The following is an 18772-nucleotide window of genomic DNA, read 5'->3' as shown; positions in this document are numbered from 1 at the left end:
AAATAATATATTAAATAATATAGTATATTAAGTAGAAAGAAAAGTTACTAAGTATTAGAGTTATATAGTAGTAGTTAAGATACATAAGTAGCTTAGTATAGATAAGAGCTAATTATAGTATCTATATATTAGGCTTATTCTTTATAAAAAAGATCTTATTATTAGTAAAGCTAATAGAGTTAGTTATAGAAGCCTTATCTATAATAGCTTATAGTATCTCTTTAAGTTAACTCTTAATATAGATTAGCTATATAAAGAGTTTTACCTTTTTATATATTCTATTTTATTTAGCGCTATTAGTTATATTAAAACTAATAAAGATAATATAGCTAAACTTTCTACTATTTAATATAGTACTATAATACTAAACAAAATCTAAGGCTAGAATAATCTATCTAACGTATTTACTACTTTATATATAAGTAAATTAACTACTTATAGTTTAGTTAAACCTACTCTAGAATTAAGAATACTAGAACTCTAATAGCTTATTAATAAAATACACTATACTAAAATACGCGTAGCTTATTAAGGTCTAAAATTATAAAAGATATTTAAAGAAATACTTTATATTAAATAGTATTATCTTCTTTTTATTATTAGTATAAGTTAGTAGAAGAGTTTAGTTAAGCTTTAGTTTTTAGCTTTTTATAGATAGAAGAGGTAGTTAATTATCTAGTATCTACTTTATAGTATTAACCTACTTAGAGAGATAAGCTACTTTAGATAGAATATTTTTAAAAAGACTAAGTATATTTATAAAATTAATCTATTACTCTCTACTAATATTCTATTTATTAACGTAAAAAGTAACTACTACTTTAAATTTAGATATCTTAAAGTCTTTAGTATAATATAGAACTTTATTTATTAAGTTATTAGAGTATATATAGCTTTTAATTAGATTAGAGTTAATAAAAGAAAAGGTTTACCTTAGTATAGCTAACTCTTTAAGTAGTGTTTCTTTACTAGAATCTTTATTATTAAATATACTAGCTATATAGTTCTTATCTTCTTCTATAGCTACTATCTCTACCTTATTAGTATTTAGCTTAGAATTATCTTTATTTATAGCCTTAAGTTTCTTCTTAGTCTTCTCTACTATATCTATTATATTAAAATCTAATATAATATTACTCTTAATATAATTTACTAAACTAAGAATATTTTAAATAATCTATATAGCGTTTATAGTAATATAGCTCTTAGTTAATAGAATAGAATTATTTAAGCTTATATTAATATCTCTCTAACTAAAACCTTTACTTTTATAACTAGATAAGACTTCTAATTATTCTTAAATATTATTATATTTAGATTAATTAGATTTAAGATTAAACTAATAAAATAAAACTTTATAATATAATAGAAGAAGTAGATTATAAAAACTAGTACTAGATATTATAAAAGTCTAAATATACAATTTTAAAAGTTAGCTAAATACTTAGAAATAAAGTAAATAAATTATAAAATATAGGCTTAGAAGTAGATCTATAAACTATAATATAATCTTAAACTTAGATACTTAGAGCTAAAGTATAGATACTAGATTAGAGTCTAGAAATATAGATATAAATAGAGTAAAGAAAAAAGTCTAGTAGTTAGAGAAGTAGTCTAGAATAGATTTTATAAACTAAGAATAAGCCTAAAAAGGCTAAGTTATATAAGAGTATATAAGAGAATATTAAGTAATATTCTCTAGATCTAAAAAGAAAAAAGTAGAAAGATAATAAAAGTAGTCTAAGTAGAGAGTAGACTATCTAGAAAGATATAATATTTTAAAATAAGAGTAAAGTAGCTAGTAATAGAGATAAGTAGCGCTAGTAGAGAAAATACTAAATATAGAAATATATTAGTATATCTTCTACTATAATTTCTAGTATTTTAGACTAGCTAAATATTTTTATTTAGCTATCTAGTTATATTAGAAGTAAAAATATACGCGTATAGAAGTAGTGTTAATAAAAAAGTTACTAGTAGAGTAAAAGAGTTAAATTCTCTTTTCTAATATATATACTCTAGGCTAAATCTTAATAGCTAATTATAAATAAAATAAGTAACTAAAAACCTCTAGAGTATATTATATCTAAATAGCTAGATAGGTATTAAGAGTATAGAATAATATAATATTAGTATAAATAGTAGAGTAAAAGCTTAATTCTAGTAATCTTAATAGTAATAAGTAGTTTAGATACCTAGATAAATAATAGAAATATATAGTAACTTATAGCGTAGAGTAAATAATATAGTTAGAAACTTCTTTATTAAGCTATATAGTACTTAAAAAATTCTATAAGGTTACGTCTATAACTAGAAGGTAATAGCTAGAGAATTTAGCTATAGATAATAAAGCTAAGATATAAGAAAAAGTAGCGCTATATTATAATATATAGAAAAGCTAAATATTATAATATAAAATCTTACGTAGATATAGATTATAGGTAAAGTATATAGTATAGTAATAATATAGAAATACTAATAGTTTAAGAATTTAGAGTTAACGCGCTAAATAGAGTATAGAGCTACTAGTATCTAGTTATATTACGCTAAGTTTATATTTACTTCTACTACTTATAAACTTTTCTTACCTTTTAACTTTTAACTTCTTATTTTATTCTTACTTTTACTATTAACTCTATAACACTTTTTTTATATTTTACTAATTACTTTTTTTTATATCTTTTCTATATACTATAACTATATTTAGCTAAATATATTTCTCTACTAGTAATATCTCTAAAAGTAGCCTAAGCGCTAATAAACTTAATAAGCGCTACTTATACTATAATAACTTAGATAAACTTATAAAAGTTACTATTAAAACTTTTTAAAAAAGTATATAATCTACTATACTATTAATAAAGGTACGTAAAAATAGCTCTAATACTAAGCGCTTAACTACTACCTCTAAGAAAAAGAAAAGCTATCTTAATACTCTATCTAAGTTAACTAAACTTTTATCTACTTTTACTAAGAAGTTTACTAAAAGTAAAGTAATATTAAATTTAAAGGTACGTACTTTATAAACTAGTTATATAAAAACTATAGCTAAGCTAAATCTATCTATACTATATATTACTAAAGATAACTTTTAATAAATCTTATTCTAAATACTATCTATAAAAGAAAAGCCTAGCTTAGAATATATATCTAATAATTCTAAGTAATAATAAAAACTTTTATCTAAGCCTATAGTAAAAGTTAAGAAGTCTAAAAGCTAAGAATATTACTACTTTCTAACTCTAGAGGTAGAAAATAAAATACTATTTATTAAAGAAAAGAAAGAAAAGAAAAAAAAAAGCTAAAAAAAAAGATAAAGCTAAGAATAAGACTAAGAAGCTTAGAAATAAAAATAAAAAGAATAATAAGTATATTACTAAAGTTAATAAGTTACTAGATAAGATAACTAGATTAGCTAAGAGTAAAAAGAACTTTAGCGCTACTAAGAAGTTACTTAGACTATATAGTAAAAAGAAAAAGTTTTAGACTTTTACTTTTAATAATCTTAAGAAAAGAGTAGTAGTAAGAATTTAAGCCTTTATTACTTTACACTACTAACTTTATAGTAGTAATAAGTTTCTAGTAAGTATAAGAAGTACTTTTATAATAAAAGTAACTATAATAATATAGTATAAAATCTTTAGTCTTAGATTAATTATCTAGCTAAGCTAACTAGAATCTACTTTCTAAACACTTTTAATCTAAACACTTACTAAGTATTAGTAAATAGAGTATTTTTTTAAGTATACGTAAGATTTTAAAGATACTTAGATTCTAAAGCTTAGAGCTTATAGAGTCTAGTAGAATATAATCTAGTAGAAATTCTATACTATTAAATAACTTTATATATATTATAGTATTATATTTATTAAGTTATTACTAATTCTTCTAAGTATATATACTTAAAGTCTTTAAATTAGATAAAGAGAGTAAGTATCTAAAGAGTAAGATTTTTAATACTAAGTATATACGTAAATTCTTTTTTAATATATATAGTATTAAGAACTTTAAGTTAGTATTTATATTTACTTATTACTATATTAACCTTTAGCGTAGCACTTCTATAGTATAATAGTAAACTTATAGTAAGTTAGTATATATTCTATATATAGAATAATATTACTAATAATAATATAGATATTATAGTATTATTAGTAGCTTTTATAAAATATATTATAAATATAAAGAATAACTATAAGCTAGCTTTACCTTAAGAAAAGAAGTAGCTTACTTAAGTAAAGCTACTAGCTACTTTCTATAATTAAGGCTAAAAGAAAAACTTTATTAAGTATTAGCCTAGCTTCTATAAGTTCTTCTTTAATAAAAACTATATATCTAAGAAGTATAAAGCTAAAAAGAAGTCTAACGCGTATAACTATAATACTAATTTACTTCTTAGTATTACTAAGCTACTACCTAGCTTTAACGTATTATCTATTAAATCTAGTATCTTTAATAATAGCTATACTATATCTAATAATAGAGTATTTATTATAAAAAAAAAGAAAAAGTAGAAGTTCTAAGACTATCTACTAGCTACTTAGTAATTTCTTATTTATAAAGCTTTACCTTTTTAAGTTAGCGCGCTTTAATATAGCTTTACTAAATATACTATTCTTATCTATATTTATATCTATATCTATAGCTTTATAAACTTTATTTTAGTATTTAATTTATATTAATAGAGTTCTATCTACTTATATATACTAAATAATACTTTATTTTCTAAAAAGTAGAAGCGTTTAGATATATAGTAATTATACCTATAATCTTAAAGTAATATTTTTTACACTAGTAGGTATATTTAGTATATATAAGTAGTTACTTCTTATTACTATTTCTCTAAGTAGATATTCTACTTTACTTTTTAGTTCTTTTTTACTATATAATATCTATTTACTTTAGAAATATAGCTATAAGACTATATTATAAGAGATAGAATACTAAACTTTACTAAGCTTATTTATATTAAGTACTACTTATTTAATTAATATATTTTACTAAACTATAAAGTTCTTAGTAAACTAACTTAGAATTTAAGTACTTAGAATATAAGATTAGTATATAGAGATAGTCTAGAAACTACTTTTATAGTAGACTATTAAGTCTTTACTCTATCTTTTAGCTACTATCTAAAAGAAACTTAAGATAAGCTATATTATATAGTAAATATCTAAGAAAGAAGTATAGCTAACTAAAAGTTAAATTAATAAATTAATTACTATAGTAAAGCGTCTAGTAGATTACGCTATAATATATATATAATAAATAATTATAGAATATAGTAATACTCTAAGTAGACTAAAATATAGAAATTAATATATAACCTCTAGCTACTAGTAAGTTAAAGCTATATTAAGATGCCTTTATACTTAAGCTATAATATTAACTAATTAAAGTATAATAGCTATTATATTATAATAAGTTTTTATAGCTTAATATATATTATAGTTAATTACTAATATAAGCGTAATATATAATAGGCGCTAAGATATTTTAAAGGCTAATATTATACTAATAGTCTCTTAATATATAGATAATATCTAATAATTATAGATAGATCTTAGTAGCTATAATAAATAATACGCGTTAAAATATATTATAATTAATAGCTAATTACTATATATTAATTATAATACGTATTAGCATTTAATATATAATACTACTAATATAGCTAGAGTATCTTCTTAAAGTAGATATCTATTAATATTTAAGATACGTATTAAGTAATAAGATCTAACGCTTAGTAATAGCCTTTTAATAGCTTTTAACTTAGAATAATAGCTGTTAGACAGCTGTTCTAGCCTAGTATAGTAATATTACGCATTCCTAAAACCTCTATTACGCGGTACGGTATCACTGTCAGTAGCCTTGGTCTGAAGTCACAACAAGCACCTAAGGCCAACGCTTATTCCATTCGGTCTGGAAAGGATGCATTCGGCTCCACCTCCAACAACAGTACATAGTGTCATGAATACGGCGAGCGCTGAATGCCCGTGACGAACGCTTACGTGATCAACTAAAAGTCACTAGACATGAATGGTGAAGTAATGCGAAGCTAAGAAATCGAGGACCTGGCTGAGTGCTTTGCGTCACTTATGGAAAGAAGTTGGCGAAGAGTATGGCCGATGGTAAGTCGGTGTGCCCGGCACTGTGACGGAGATGCAGATCATCAAGGAGTACAAACGGCGAGCATTGGCTCAAAGGCATTAGTCTAGCACTTTGATTTTCAGATGTCGACCAGCGGTATGGTAATTAGATGATGACATGACATGGCAGACTGAACGTGTATGCACGCTTCGAATTATACACATCTGGCACGAAGGCCGCCCGTTCCTTCGCCATGCTCAGTTCCCATGCCCCATCGCAACAACACCCGACACACACTCCTCACTTCATCTCCCTAGCGGACCAGTATTTGCGGTGCCACCAGTCCTCCGTGACGACTTGCCCCCTAGCATGAAGCTACCCAAGCCACGCGCACCACTGGCAAGAGGCTGCCTGGTCATGGGCGAGTTTTGGTACGAGGAATGCGCATCCTGATTCAAGTACGGAGGAGGCTGGCGTGAACCACCGAGGACTGGTAGCTGGCTTCTGTGAGCTTGCGAAGGCGTCCCGACTGGAGCTGTGTCTTCACTGTGTCAGCGCGCGATGCTCTCCACGTTCAAAGAAGAATAACTCACGACCAGTATTGTTCCTCACACCCAGTCCTCGTCTCTGCAGCTGTGGATCGAACGGAGGCCCGAGATGCACACCACCCTGCTGCTGCCGTCCACTGCTCCCAGAACTCCTACTAAAGTCTCTGTTGTGCGGTCTACCACCACCGGCCTGCTGCGACATGTTCATCTGACTGTAGTTGGCCGTTCCGGTCCGCGTGCCAGGAAGGCGGTCGATGAACCGGTCTCCACGAGCAGTCTGGATCGTGTACGCCGCCTCGTCACCAGCAGCATGAGCTACCTCCGTTGCCATGACCTTGCTTTTCAATTGCTGGTAGTGCGCTTGGGTCTGCGCATGCGCTTTCGTCTTCTCTTTGAAGGCTTTCTGAAGTTGATGGTTTTTGTCCTCGAGATCCTCCTGTTCGGCTTGCATGGCTACGCGACTGTTAGTAATGGAGCATTCAGATGAAGAGGCTATGACCAACCCTGCATCTTGTCTTGCAATGCCTTGATCTGCGAATTTGCATCGTGCACAAGCTGGTCCATCTGCTGACTGAGCGTATCGTACTTGCCAGTCAAGCCTTTCGCGAGGTGCTCCTGGTAGATGATCTCCTGTGACGTCTGATAGCTATGGAACGCCAAGCCGCGACTGGCACACTCCATGATGATTGTTGGACTCAGGCCGCTGAGTACCGACGTCTTGTAGTCTTCTGATGGGTTGAGACCTGCGACTACCACATCGTCGGGGTTGTGCAGCGAGGAATTGCATGCTGGACAAGTTCGATGCGCATTTGTAGACCTCGACAGCCCGGTCACATCTGCGCAATTGCTGCAAAAGACGTGACTTGTGCGATTGTCAGCGAAAAGCGTCAGAGGCAGGTGAGATGGACGAACCTGCACGTAGTAACCACGGCGCGTTCATGCAGCTGCGATCGACACTTGAGCTCATTGCAACGCAGAACGTACTCCATGGCGAGTGGCGGTTGTGAAGTGGAGGAAGTTTCGTCGGCGGATGGAAAGCACGATGTTGACGCGAAAGCACGTGGTCCGCTCACTGAGGCAAGAGCAACCCAACTCGTGTAAATTCTGTCCTAACCAGAACGTAACATGAATTCGTGTCTTATGGATCCGCGCAACAATAATACTCAGGGTGCGTCCGTGGGGCCTGCCGCTTCAGTAATCGAGGCTATCGATCATCCTTGTCCGGCTTCCGCCGTTGCCTTGTGCTCTTCTTGCCAGCCACGGCTGTATCGTCCTCCTCTTCATCTCGACCCTTTGCGAGTTCACCATCCAACTCCCACTCCTCGGGGTCATACCAGTCCTCGCCATCGCTCATCTCTCCTACATGGGCTTCCGCTTTTGACCACTTGAATACATCCTGCCTCATGCGGTCGGCTTGTAGCAGGCCTTGATACAAGTCGGATGTTATCCGTGCGACCTCCTCCTGTTTTTGTACGTAGGCCATGAGGAGCATGCGTGTTTCCTCGGCTTCATTGGGTGGAAGACCAAAGTCGCGGTCTGGCAACGAATCTGACGGATGTATGAAGAGAGGATGTATTGCGCCGACACCACTCGAGGGTGAATGAGGTGGGGAGGGAGTCGAAGCTGCGTGCGCCTGTGCTCGTCTGCGCGTCGTCATCCTATGTGTCTGTTGCGACGCGGTATCAGACGCGTCTTCGGGCGTTCCTTCTCCGTTCTCTTGCGCCTGCTCTGCATCTCCTGCGTGCGTTCCGTTGGTCACAGGATGTGCGCCATTGACCCTTTCTGAACTCGTATCGCCGTTGGTCTCGGCCTGTCGACTAGTGCCATTTGGCTGGCCTGCATCCTCCATGTCTACGTCATGGGGGCTTTCTATGGTCTCGCGCATTTCCGCATCGTGGTGTTGCTGCTCTCCTTCCCCTGCGCGCCCATTTGCGCTGCTAGCCCATGGTTCCTGGAACGGTGCCCTGCCCATAGCAGCCAGGGCAGCTGGCGCAAACGTGGAGTCGCCCTGTAGTTTCACGAACAGAGTCTTCGCCCGCGCGTTGGTGACCTGCTCTTTCCGAGAGAGGGCTCCGGCTTCGCTTGCGAGGTCTGTGAGATGCCGAGAGGAGTATGCCACGCTCAGGGCAGGGTGGTTGGGTAGGTCGGCGGCGGAGGTGAGCGGCGCAAGAAGGCTCTCGAGCTGTATGTTGCCGTAGGGATTCTCCTCGACAGCCTCCACATCTTCCTCGTCTTCGTAATCTTCTTCGACCTCGACGACATCACCGTCCGCATCGTATCGTGGAGGGTTGCGCTGTAGGATGGACCTGTGGTAGCCGGCGTGCTCAATGCGCTGGAGGCGTCAGTCTACAGTCGACACCTGAGTCGCACAAGCCAAGACGCACCTTCTTGTACGGTCGCGGGTCAGAAAGGAAATCTGGGTCGCTGGCGCGCGCATAATGGACCTTGCGCCTCAAATCCTGCTTGTTGCTGTTCAAGGGTGTTTCGGAGTCTTCTGTGTCGGCTGCGCAGTGTTAGCTAGGCCTGTGTCGAGGTAGGAATGAGCCTACAGTCGTCTTTTCGCAGCATCTTCCTCTTCATGCTGAAAATGGTATCCATAATCTGCTGCTGTTGGCCCGCCATGGCGTCAGGGCCTCTGGCCAGCGCGAGCGTAAGGTGGTGAAGATGCGGAGTATCGATACGAGCGCGTTCAGCTAGTACAACAACTTGTTGCGCTGTCAAAGGTATTCGGAGGTGTGGATACGCGTAGCGGCGAAGCTGGATTGCAAAAGTATAGCTGTAGAGTGTCGGAGAGAAAGTGTGGAGGGATCGGGCGGCATAGAGAACGTGCATGGCAAGGGTTCAGCTAGCTTCCCGCGCCCATGTGTCGACCCGCGACCATCGATGACGAAGCCGCGAACAATCTGTACACTGTCTCCATGCTGCCACAAACACGCTTGATATCGCCAATTCGATACAGCACCTAGGACGTCCACGTCTGGCCTTGCGATTCTCGTGCGACGAGCAAATCCACTCCGCAGCACTTCCGCTCTCCCCCAACTCCGAAAAGCAGCATCACGACGACACCACGCTTGTGAGATACAAGCTGGAAACCACGCGACTCGGGCATGGAGTTATAATGGAGGCATACCCATCAGACTTCACTGCGCACAACCTACCGTTTATTGTCCTTTCAGGCCTAGCGACCAGCAAAGAGGCCGATCCCCCTCCATCGGTCCAGCATGTGCTTCCTGGGCGCGCTGTTACGAACATCAGCTCAGATTTACCACCTGCAGAAGGTGAACGGGCAAATGAACTACTCCAAGAGTTTCTGAGTGCAGACGGCACGAATGCGCCGTGGAATGGGCGCGACTTCAGTCGCCGAGGCATCACGCATGGCTTCAGAATACGGAGTGTAGGAAGGGTACATGCGCCTGCGATTATGCCACGGGAAGGAGCCATGGGCTGATGTTTGCTAGAACTTCCAACTGCCCCCGAAAAAGGCAGATGCGCCCTCAAACTCCGAGACAACCCCTCCAGGCAGTCCTACCATCGCAGCCGCAACATCCTGGGTCCTGCACTCGCCCATATCTCCCCTCTCGCCAGCGTCGCCCTCCTTCCCCGACGGCGTCATCGCTCCTGCCTGGGTCGCCAAGCACCAGCACTACGTCCCTTCCGTATTCATCTCCTTCTTCAACTTCACAACAGACCCGATTACGAACAGCTTGCACGACAATCAGCTGAAGACGAACATCAACAAAATCAAGAGCCAGATACAAAAGTCAGACTACCGAACAAGATACGTTGTGGTATTGCTGAGTGACAAGACTATAATCGAGGCACCAGACATCGAAGAGCGACTGGCGACGATACGGCGGGCTACAGGCTTGGATCCAAAGAATTCACTCTTCTTTCTGCCCCCAAGAACATCCAAGGTCGAGCTGCAGGCATTCGTCACTTCTATCCTGGCCATACTACAACCTGTCTGTGTCGAGTATTACCGAGACCTCACGAAACATGCGCGGAGGAAGAAGGGACGAGGCACAATTCCTCCTCCCACAGCTCCACCAACGCGTGGCACCTCCCAAACGCTGTCGTATCCTGGATGGGGTGTTCGCTATGACTTCAAGCTGGGTATTCTCGCCGAGTTTCGCCAGGAGATGGACGCTGCACAGCGACACTACGGGGCTGCTTTGGAGGCATTGTTTGGTGCCGAGGGCCTGTTTGAAACAACGGCAAGCTGGTCTCCAAGATGGGACGAGATACGATTGCTAGCAGATATCATCGCACTACGACACATTCGATGTCAACTATGGAACAATTTCCCTACTTCCGCGGTCCAGTCTTGGTTGCGATACAAGTGGAGGTTACAAGACGTGCTCGATCGCCGGGGCAAGGGTACTAATAACTATGGTTGGCAGGCTTGGGAATCCACGTGGGCCCAAGTGATGGCTGAGACCGTACGACGAACAGAGTTGCCAGTCTTCAAGATACGAGATCCTGTCCCGGACACAGATCCCTTGCCAGACATCCCTAACTCGCTATACTCTCAGCCCGAGAAGCAGTTCCCAGTAGGAGAAAGACTACTACCATGGGAACTATTACATCATGCCGGATATTGGCACAAGATTTCCAGTGACCACGCAAAGAGGCGCTACATCCTTGCCAGAGAGATGCCAGAGGAAGACCGAACACCACCAGGCATGTCTCCTGCCGCCAAGGTCTCGGCTCGGAATCAGATATATGACCACTACCTCGTTCCGCAACCTCACGAAGAGTACCCTGTACCTGGTATCGGCAACGGATTCGAGCACTGGAAAGATATCTCATCCAAGCTTAATGCCGCGATAGCTGAGTTTAGAGTTCGGGGACAACACCGGAAAGTAGACCAGTTACAACTCGAGGTGGCTCGAACATTGCTACACGTGAAAAGATTTGACGATGCGTTCAAAGTACTGCGATCACTCTGGGAAACGATGGCATGGCGGAAAGAAGGATGGTGGAGCTTAGCTTCAGAAGTAGTATGGACTCTGCATGAGTGCGCACTGCGAGTACAGAGTCGAGAATCATATGTTGCAACGGAGTGGGAGCTGTATAGTCAAAGTCAGTGTTATCCGTCTTTCACACGAAGCTTCACTAACAACCACCAGCGATCCCTGGCAAGACAAAATACAAGTACGACTTGATGACATGTTTGGATGTCTTCTCGGATGCGACTGCCGAGAAGGTGAGCGTGAGTCTAAATGCTAAAGACCACATATCCTGCTGTAAGTATAGAAGTCTTATACAATGACCCAATGCTGACATTACAGTATCAACATCATTCGCCTTTGCTGAAGCTGAAGGTAATGTTGGTGAACCCCTTCATGCACAACTCGCCATCAGCTCCAATGCTCGACCAGGCTCCGCCCCAATCACGTTGTCTTTTCTCCAGTACCAGTTCAATGGTGGTTTGGCTGAAGTCCGCTTGAATCACAACGCCGACGAACCCTCCGGAAGTACCTCAATCATGTACACCTGCACATTAGAAGAGACGCACTCCGCTACCGGAAAGCCACGCTGGGCCGGAACAACTGATCTCACGCTCCACCCGGGGCAGACTAAAGTGTACAGTCTCCCACTCATTCTGCGCGAGTCTGGGGATGTCGATGTCGTCGCGTGCGTCTTCGGCGTCAGCACGGAAAAGTTTGATCTCGTTTGCTCAGACACCGACCCAGAGACACCAACTCACCCTGTTTGGTGGATCAAGTCAGATACCAAGATCAAATCAAGATCATTGAAGCATGGATCTGGTATGTCGGTGCACATACTACCCAAACCGCCAAAGATGGAAATCAACCTACCGGACGTTCGCAACCAGTACTACACAGACGAGTCAGTGACGCTGGCAATAGAGATTCTGAACCAAGAAGAAGAGGACACTGAAGCTGTCCTTGAGGTGCGATTATTGGGTCGCTCCAAAGACACTCTGAGCTACACTTGGGTCGAGCGCCCAGCAGAGTCACCCATGAAGGAAGTCCCGCCAGCACTCGACGGGTCAACGGACGTAGACCTCCCAGGCCATGTAGTAGGAAAGCTGGCCCAAGGTGCAAGAACAACAGAGAGAATCCGCTTCACTGCACCCGCAGATCCAGCAGACTACGCCTTGGAAGTCAAGGTACTATACCACCTCCTCAGCGACCGCGACATACCCATCTCCAAGATCATGGTCGCCGATCTCGTCTTCAACGCACCCTTCGAAGCGAGCTACGACCTCATGGCGCGTGTGCACCCCGACCCATGGCCCAGCTACTTCGAGCTCCAAGACGCCGAAAGCAACGTCAACCCCGAGTCACCCGACGCATTCGGCATAGCACAGAAATGGGGACTACGCGCCAAAGTCGCCTCCTTCGCCGACGAGCAGCTCATCGTCAGCGACCTAGCCGTTCAAGTCCACAGCATCCACGGCGGCGCTACATGCGACGTCACCAAAGAATTCTCCATCGCAGAAACACCCATGGAACCCCAGATCCTCAGCGAATGGGGCTTCAGCCTGGATATCCGGAAGAACAACCTCGAAGAACGTCGCTCCACCGCCCTCGACACAACTCTCAACATAACATGGAAGCGCACCTCCGACCCCACCGCCTCCCCAGTAACATCCTCCCTCCCCATCCCCCGCATCCAGATCCCATCCTCCGAACCCCGCGTCCTGGCTTCCCACCACCTCTCCCCCACGACCCCTTCTCTCATCCATCTCGACTACGTCCTCGAGAACCCCACCATGCACTTCCTCACTTTCGAACTCGCCATGGAAGCCAGCGAGGACTTCGGTTTCAGCGGACCTAAACTAAGGACGCTGCATCTCCTGCCTATGAGCCGGCAGACGGTACGGTATAATTTGCTGTCGAATGTGGAAGGGGATTGGATTATGCCGAATCTGAAGGTTACGGATCGGTACTTTAATAAGACGTTGAAGGTGCAGGGGACGGAGGGGATGAGGGTGGATAAGAAGGGGGTGGGGATTTGGGTGCCGGGTGATGATGGAGAGGCGGAGCAAGAAGTGGGGGAAGGGAAGGTAGAGTAGGGGATGGAAGTAAGTCGGTTGAGAGATTAGCGGTCTTGATGAGTGATGCAGTAGATGAGCTTGCGCCCGTAGAATTGTGCTTTCAATATACGAATGATGATGGTCAAATGCTAAATGCCCTATGTGCAACCGCCCTTGATATGTTGATTACTCCTGTGCATCACATCTCCCACGCATATCCCCAAGCCCCTCCCAAGCCATGAACATCTACCCAGACCCCCTACCCTTCGTCACCGGATCCCTCCCCGGCACCACAGCATCCCTCCAAAGATCCTCATCCTGCTCATGCCTTGGGATAAAACGCCGTGGCTCCGTAAACATCGTCTCACCGGTGATAAGCGGCATGGACATTGTAGTATCTATATTGTTCTGAAATCTCATCAGTTATTAGGGACTCCCTGGGGGGATTATTATGTGGGGAGGAAGGAGGAAGAGGCTGGGCATACTGCTGTGGTTGTTGCGGTTCTTCGCCGTAGTAGATGGGCGTTTCGAAGTCGGTGGCGGCGTGGGAGAGGATTGTGGGGTCGATTTCGGGGATTTGCGTTGATGAGGGTGGGTGTTGTGATTGGGACGGTTGTTGGGAGATGGTGGTTTGGGGCGTGGTCATTGTGTTTGTTGGCTGTTGTGGCTGTTGCGCGCTGGCATCGACTTCGACAATCTTGTCTTCTTGTACTCTTACTTCGCGGTCGCGCAGGCGGCGCATGAGTCCGAGGAACTGTGAGTTTTGGAACTTCTCGCTTGTGTTGTCTGCGACGCGCTCTAGCAACCGGCCTGCTGTTGCCGCCATCTCATCGTCTTCGTTTCTTGGCGGTTGTTCTTGCTTCTGCTCTTCTTCGGGTTTCTGTTCGAAGTGTTGTAGCGGCTCTGGTGTGCGCATGTAGCCTGCTGCTTCTAGATCCTGCCATATTTGCTCTTCGCTCATCTGGACGCGTGAGCCGAGTGGGTATTGCGACATGAGGCGTTGGTTGATGGCCTTGATGAGCTCTTCGGCGCGCGTCTTGACTTCTTGAGGCGCATCGCGGTTCACGATTCTTTGAAGAGAATCGACAATCCATTTCCCTTCGTTCGCATCCTGTACCAGAGTACCACTCTTCTCTAAGCGATCCATGTTCTCGAGGTAGGCTACTGCTTCGTCGGTTCGCCCGAGACCGGTTTCGCTCCAGACTTGGATGGCGGAGTAGACAGCTAAGCTCACAGTCAGCACTCGTAGTTGGTTTGACGGACACTACACACCTGGCCGCGTTTCTCGTATCCGTTGAAGAAGAGGATCCATCTCACCCGGCCGGTCCAGATCCAGCGCCTCTTGCGCTGGCTGTGTGTGTACTTGCTCTGCCTCTGCCGTCTCCATCATGTCTTGTTGCGCCTGCGCAAATGCTTGTTCGAAAGCCGCCTCGTCGAACGCTGGTACGTCATCCTGGGCGCGCTGCTTTCCTTGCGCGACCTCTGAGACTTGGGCGTTCTGGAAAGTCGGAGTCTGCATATATGCTTGTCCACCAAATCCACCCATGTTGTATCCCGACATACCTCCGTACGGGGTTTGCTGCAATGCAGGCGCCTGTGCGACCGGAGCCTGCTGCCTCAAGAAGTCCTGATGCCATGCTGACGCCGCGCTCGCCGGCTGCTGTCGCTGTTGCTGGAACGTTTGTGGAGGCGGACTGCTAACATTCAAGCGTTGAAAGTCAGCAGCCCAGTCTGGAGCTTGTGGAGCTTGCGCAAACTGGGGAGGAGGTTGCGCGAATCGTGGATCGAAAGGTTGGAAGTTTTGTGTTGGAAGAGGCCGGCCGCCGGCTTGAAAGGCTTCAAACTCGTTATCTAACGCGCCTACATTAGGTCCCGGAGATGATCTAAAGCCCTGCTAAAGTTAGATGACAAAGCGCAAGTTTCGAGTATGACCACACACCTGCGCCGGTGAATGTCTGCCGACCAAGCGGTCCTGCTGAAGCGTCCGGTCTACGGTCGTATGCTTCTGGAAGTTCTGCAGGGCATTTGAAGGCCCACAAAGCTCCGCCATGTCGAATCAAGAAGGAGTAAAAGTACACTAAGAGGGGTATCAACGCATGCTAGAAGGAGAGTGTGAGAGAGTCTGTTGGAGTGATGGTGTTGCGGCAACTGAGCGTCATGTTCCCGGAGATCAGAAGCCGACCGCATGCCGAGGCAAGAGGCGTGAGTGGGCCCCACGCGTCAGCCCTAGAGCTGTCAGGCAGGTGCGATCCATGGATGACGCACAAGCACGTGCTACACTCTTCACTCCCCAAATCCTGTGAAAGTGGCAGTTGGTAAGATCGCACGTGGCATAAATTAAGTCGCACGTCTTCGAGCTGGAATGGATTAGAAGATCAGCACCGTCCGTCCAAAAATTGTAGACCCGAATCGACGTAGCACAACACCGGTGAAGAGCTGGAGGTCGTTGAGACGCACGCATATGCGCAAAGCGTTACACAGCAGTATGGGCGAGTCAGATAGGTTAAGTAACATGCGTTCCAATCGAGAGCGACGGTAAATCAAAACCATGCATACAGAACTACGTAACAGAACAACCGAGCAAAGGTACCTATGTATATGTATAAGATCCTAGAGAGAAGATTGGTATATGTCGTCATGAGCAAAGAGAAACCAACACCTCCAAAACATAAAACGCATCATAAACCCCCATCTCAACCCCCTCATCTACCATAAAACATCTCCCCCAAACTGATATTCGCCTGACGAGACGAACCCCCAACAACACTCCTCGACCTAGACCTCGACTTCTTCCTCACAAAAGCATACTCCTTCTTACCGTGTCTATCCCTCCCTTCCGATTCAATAAACAACTTGCTACCGTGTCCAGTGCGCAGACGACGGGTATGCTCGAAGAGGATGTCGGTTTCGCGTTGGGACATTTCGCGGAGGACGATGATGTATTCGGGGTTCTGGGTAGGATGTTAGTATATTACTTGGTAGGAGATTATAGGGTTGGTGGATGGGGACTTACAACGTCGAATTCGTAGGGGATGTCGTAGTAGTGCAGCGTCTCGACGTCGAGATGGCTTCTGTGTACCTTGGCGTAGGTAGGCGGCGGTGCAATAGCGATCTGATGCGAAGAAGAGTGCGAGTGAGAATGAGAGTGGTGGTGGTGCGGTGGTGGCGGAGGCGCAGGAGGAGCGACTGGATGGAGAGGATGGTTAGGCATCATGCCTGCCTGGAGCTCACGCTGCTTGTCCGGGTTGACGAGCGCCTGGATCTGGTTGTCTTGGAAGCCGAATTGAGCGAGTCGCTTGCGCATCGTCTCCTCGAGTTCCTTCTCCTGGGCCTCTTTCTTTCGCTTCTCAGCTTCTTCTGCGGCTTGCTGCTTTCGCGTGAAGGCGTCGAATTCTTCCTTTTCTTTGCGCTTTCGCTCTTCCTCTTCGAGTTTGAGCTTCATGATGAGCTCCTCTTTTGCTCGCTTCTCCTTGTCGGCGTCTAGGATCTTCTTGCGCTCGTACTCGTAGATGATGCGGTCTTTCTCTGCTTGAGCTTCGGCCTCTTCTTTGGCCTTCTTCCGTTGGTATTCATCGACAGCACGCTGTTGAGCTTCCTTTGCCTCTCTTGCCTGTTTGGCTACTTTGGCTTCGTTGTCAGCGATGATTCGCTTGCGCTCTTCTTCAAACGCCTTTTCCTTGAGTTCACGCTCACGTGCCTCCTTCTCAAGCTTAGCCGTGTTCTCCGCAATGATGCGCGCGCGTTCTTCGTTCTCTCGCTTCTTCTTCTTCTCCATATCAGAAAGGATCTTCTCACGCTGTTCCTCGGCCTCACGTTGCTCTCTGGCGTGCTTGAGCTTGGCCTCGGCAAGTATTCGCTTGCGCTCGTCATCCTGTTCTCTCTGCTCCCTCTCTAGTTTGGCAAGCATCTTGTCGCGCTGTTCCTCAGCCTCCCTTTGCTCTCTGGACATCTTCGCCCTGTTCTCGGCGATGATTTGAGCTTTCTTCCTCTCCTCGTCGATATCGCGTCGCTCGCGGTCTCGGTCTTCCCTCTCTCGCTTCAACTCCCAATCGCGACGCATACTCTCCTCCATTCTCTTGATGTTTTCCGCTTCTTGCTCACGGTCCCTTCTGTCATGGATGAACTCAAGCTCAACCCTGCGCCTGGCCAATTCTTCCCGTCTCTCGGTTTCCCTCTCCCAACGTTCTCGTTCAGCCTTCTCCTCGGCTTCTTCAAGGCGTTGTTGCGTTAGTGCCTCTTGTATCTTATCCTTGTAGCCATCTGACGAGTGATGACGTCTTTCCCTTTCGAGTTGCTGTTCAGCATCCCGAAGCCGCTGCTCAGCAAGTGTCAACTTGACTTTGTCCTCGTAACTACGATCTGGCGAATGATGATGGTATCGCTCCTGACGCTCCCTCTCAAGCCTATCTTCGAGATCTCTAAGACGTTGCTCAGCAAGTGTCAACTTGATCTTGTCTTCGTAGTTCGGCTCGGGAGCACGTTGATGCTCATACTCGTGCCTAGAGCGCGACCGGTGCTCCTTCTTTATGTCTGCTCGTAGCGCAGCGATGTTTTCTTCCAGGTCCTCAAACCCACCAGGCATGCGTCGGCCACGAGGACTGGCGTCTTGACCCTTCTGCTCAGTGCTTACACGGGGGTGGCTATCGTTATCCAGGTGACTGGTGTTGTAGATTGTCACGTTCGGAGCAGGCGCATGGCCTTGTGAGCGAGTTCGATGGAGACCGGTTGTATAGTGCACTTCTGGAGCCAGAAACTCTGTCGTGCGACGACCGTAGTCAGGACGATAGACCTCGTCGTCTTGGACTCTCCGCGGTGGGGGTCGGGGTGCGGGGGGATGAACATGACGGGTGTGAATGTTCAAAGTGTCCTTTGTGACTTTGTGTCTGTGCCACTCATCGTCCGTCGAGTAACTCGGGTCCCAGTCGGATGCTCGTGGCATAGTGGGCGAAGAGGCAGGAAAGACGGGTGAGAAGTAGAAAAACTATCCTGACTGTTCGGTCTGAAATTCAAAGCGAGGACAAAGCAGAGCAATCAATCCAAAACCTTTGGGTTGGTCTCAGTTGCGGCGTGGACACACAGAGCGGGGTCGACGCTGAGGGGGCGGCACAGCAGCAGAGGTGACACGGTA

At 43.8% G+C, this 18772-nt stretch overlaps 4 protein-coding genes across 4 annotated transcripts; 1 reads left to right on the top strand and 3 right to left on the bottom strand.

The window, feature by feature from the left end:
- Positions 1–6395: 6395 nt before the first annotated feature.
- Positions 6396–7627, bottom strand: J4E88_010270 (uncharacterized protein; the record flags this gene model as incomplete). Its single annotated transcript, XM_049403865.1, has 4 exons — positions 6396–6631; positions 6684–7091; positions 7142–7426; positions 7594–7627. 4 exons carry the CDS (start codon positions 7625–7627, stop codon positions 6396–6398), a joined length of 963 nt encoding a protein of 320 aa, XP_049250382.1.
- Positions 7628–7842: 215 nt separating this feature from the next.
- J4E88_010269 (uncharacterized protein) lies at positions 7843–9260 on the bottom strand (the record flags this gene model as incomplete). Its single annotated transcript, XM_049403864.1, has 3 exons — positions 7843–8970; positions 9023–9141; positions 9188–9260. The coding sequence occupies 3 exons, from the start codon at positions 9258–9260 to the stop codon at positions 7843–7845; spliced, it is 1320 nt and encodes a 439-aa protein (XP_049250381.1).
- A 496-nt stretch (positions 9261–9756) lies between these two features.
- J4E88_010268 (uncharacterized protein) lies at positions 9757–13683 on the top strand (the record flags this gene model as incomplete). Its single annotated transcript, XM_049403863.1, has 4 exons — positions 9757–10041; positions 10097–11720; positions 11768–11884; positions 11930–13683. 4 exons carry the CDS (start codon positions 9757–9759, stop codon positions 13681–13683), a joined length of 3780 nt encoding a protein of 1259 aa, XP_049250380.1.
- A 325-nt stretch (positions 13684–14008) lies between these two features.
- Positions 14009–18583, bottom strand: J4E88_010267 (uncharacterized protein; the record flags this gene model as incomplete). Its single annotated transcript, XM_049403862.1, has 4 exons — positions 14009–14868; positions 14917–15495; positions 16400–16595; positions 16658–18583. 4 exons carry the CDS (start codon positions 18581–18583, stop codon positions 14009–14011), a joined length of 3561 nt encoding a protein of 1186 aa, XP_049250379.1.
- Positions 18584–18772: the final 189 nt, after the last annotated feature.

This window comes from Alternaria novae-zelandiae, assembly GCF_023758075.1.
Source record: "Alternaria novae-zelandiae strain BMP 2774 chromosome Unknown scaffold_31, whole genome shotgun sequence".
Lineage (NCBI taxonomy): Eukaryota > Fungi > Ascomycota > Dothideomycetes > Pleosporales > Pleosporaceae > Alternaria > Alternaria novae-zelandiae.
The sequence above is the reverse complement of the archived record's forward strand: the minus strand, read 5'-3'. Positions and strand labels throughout refer to the sequence as shown.